Source organism: Myzus persicae, unplaced genomic scaffold (assembly GCF_001856785.1).
Source record: "Myzus persicae strain clone G006 unplaced genomic scaffold, MPER_G0061.0, whole genome shotgun sequence".
Lineage (NCBI taxonomy): Eukaryota > Metazoa > Arthropoda > Insecta > Hemiptera > Aphididae > Myzus > Myzus persicae.
The window spans coordinates 12,795-14,709 of record NW_019101296.1 but is presented as its reverse complement, the minus strand read 5'-3'; the positions used below and the strand labels follow the sequence as shown (position 1 = coordinate 14,709).

General features: G+C 23.1%; 1 protein-coding gene across 1 annotated transcript; it reads left to right on the top strand.

The window, feature by feature from the left end:
* The first annotated feature begins 6 nt into the window (after positions 1 to 6).
* On the top strand, positions 7 to 1,881 carry LOC111028569. The gene is made up of 5 exons (XM_022307262.1): positions 7 to 210; positions 509 to 589; positions 784 to 1,013; positions 1,086 to 1,248; positions 1,588 to 1,881. The coding sequence occupies exons 3-5, from the start codon at positions 885 to 887 to the stop codon at positions 1,728 to 1,730; spliced, it is 435 nt and encodes a 144-aa protein (XP_022162954.1). The 5' UTR covers positions 7 to 210; positions 509 to 589; positions 784 to 884; the 3' UTR covers positions 1,731 to 1,881.
* The last annotated feature ends 34 nt before the right edge of the window (positions 1,882 to 1,915 follow it).

The window sequence follows — 1,915 nt, the reverse complement described above, 5'->3', positions numbered from 1 at the left end:
ATGGTATTAATTGTATTACACCTGAAAAACATTCCTCTTCATTAGTTAATAAACCTATTGATGATATAGAACATATAATTTCATCTCCTGTTGGGACTTGGACGGTTGAAAAAAATGAGGATACACAATTATTATATAAAACAAGTTCTGATCGAAATAGTATCAAAGTTAAAAAAGTATTATTTTGTGATCAAAATATTGAAAACACAGGTAAATATAATATAATATAATTATACGTTTACATTTTAATTTAAAATAATCTAATAAATGTAAAATTTATCGTTCAAAAACTTCATTGTATGACGTATGATTAAATTGTAGAAGTATAAGTATTAATATTAATTTTCTTTAGTTTGCCATTGCATAAAAAAATAAATAAACCTATAGTTTTATCAAACCAATGTAATATATTCTATGTACCTACCCGTGTATTTACATTGGTAGGTATGTATTTACACATATTCTTTTATAAATTAAGATACTTATTTTTTTTTCTAATACTATATAGGATCATCTGGTATTACAGCTAATATTTTAAAACTGCCTCAAGATACTACAATTTTACAAAACCAGCCAAATATATCTAATGGTATGTGCACTGTTTTAGTAATATACTATAGTAAGATATAATATAGTTAATGATGCTATAAAATTCTATTTGACTAAAGATATTAAGTTATTCACAAATTTTTCTTACATCAAATTATATATGATACATATATGCCCACATTTCAACTTGGAAAAATTAACCTGCTAATATATAATATAATAATGATTTGACAGATTTTCAACGGTTTATTACTAACACTTTGGTAAATATAAAATATGACATTGGCAGCATTTTAAGTATTGTACAATCAAACAGTATTAATATTAATACATTGATGGCTAATAAAAATACATCAGCCAAAAATATCATAAATCTTGACAACATATTTCCTATTAAAAATCATGATGAATTAGGGTCATTGGAAATAAAAATTAAGACTGATGAAAACTTTAAAAATACATTGGTATTATACTTTTTAATTCTTATAATTTTCTTCTATTGTACAGTTGTCTTGTAAAATGTGTTTATTTTTTAGGTTACTCAATTATCAGTGTTAATAGATGTTAATGATCTTGGAAATAGTGTTCGAAGAATTGTTTCAAGAATGTTAAGTGATGTTTTGCTATCTAATTATTCGTTACATGGATTTAAGTCTAAGCTATGTTTTTCAGGCTTAAATACCTATCGTGTTATTATAGGTAAACATATTAAATTTAACTTGTTTGGTACAATATAACTAAAACTATTAAACAAATAATCACTATAAATAGTTGATAGTTATTATAATTAAATATTGAAATATGCTGCATTTTATTAAATTTGCTATATTTGGTTTTATTTAGCTAATTGTATACATCTGTCCATTTTCTTTTTTATATATTTATATTTACAATTATCCTCTTAAAATAGCTACAAACTAAAATTGTCTTTTATCCATAGATATAGATAGCCTGCAACGGTTAGGAATGTCTTATTTTATTAATACAATAAAAAAAAAAAAAATGTATATTATTATTATTGTATTTTGAATATTATAGATGCTATACGAGTTAACGTCAAGTACAGTGTTGTTCCTGAAAAAGAAATAGATAACTCATTAGGAATTTGGCTATCCCATGCTCCATTCCGCATTAAAAAAGTATCCCAAAAACAAGAAAAACTCTCAAGAAGCCTTTTATGAAGTTAATATATTTAAAAGATTATGTTATCATTATTATTATATTATTTACATTTTTTTAAATTCTTAGATTTGTATCTTACAAGTTTGCAGTTTTTATTATTTAATATTTACTATTTTAATGAAGTTAATATTGGGTATATATTATACTACTCACCAGTTATTATTTTTATTTTTGTGTTAGCCCA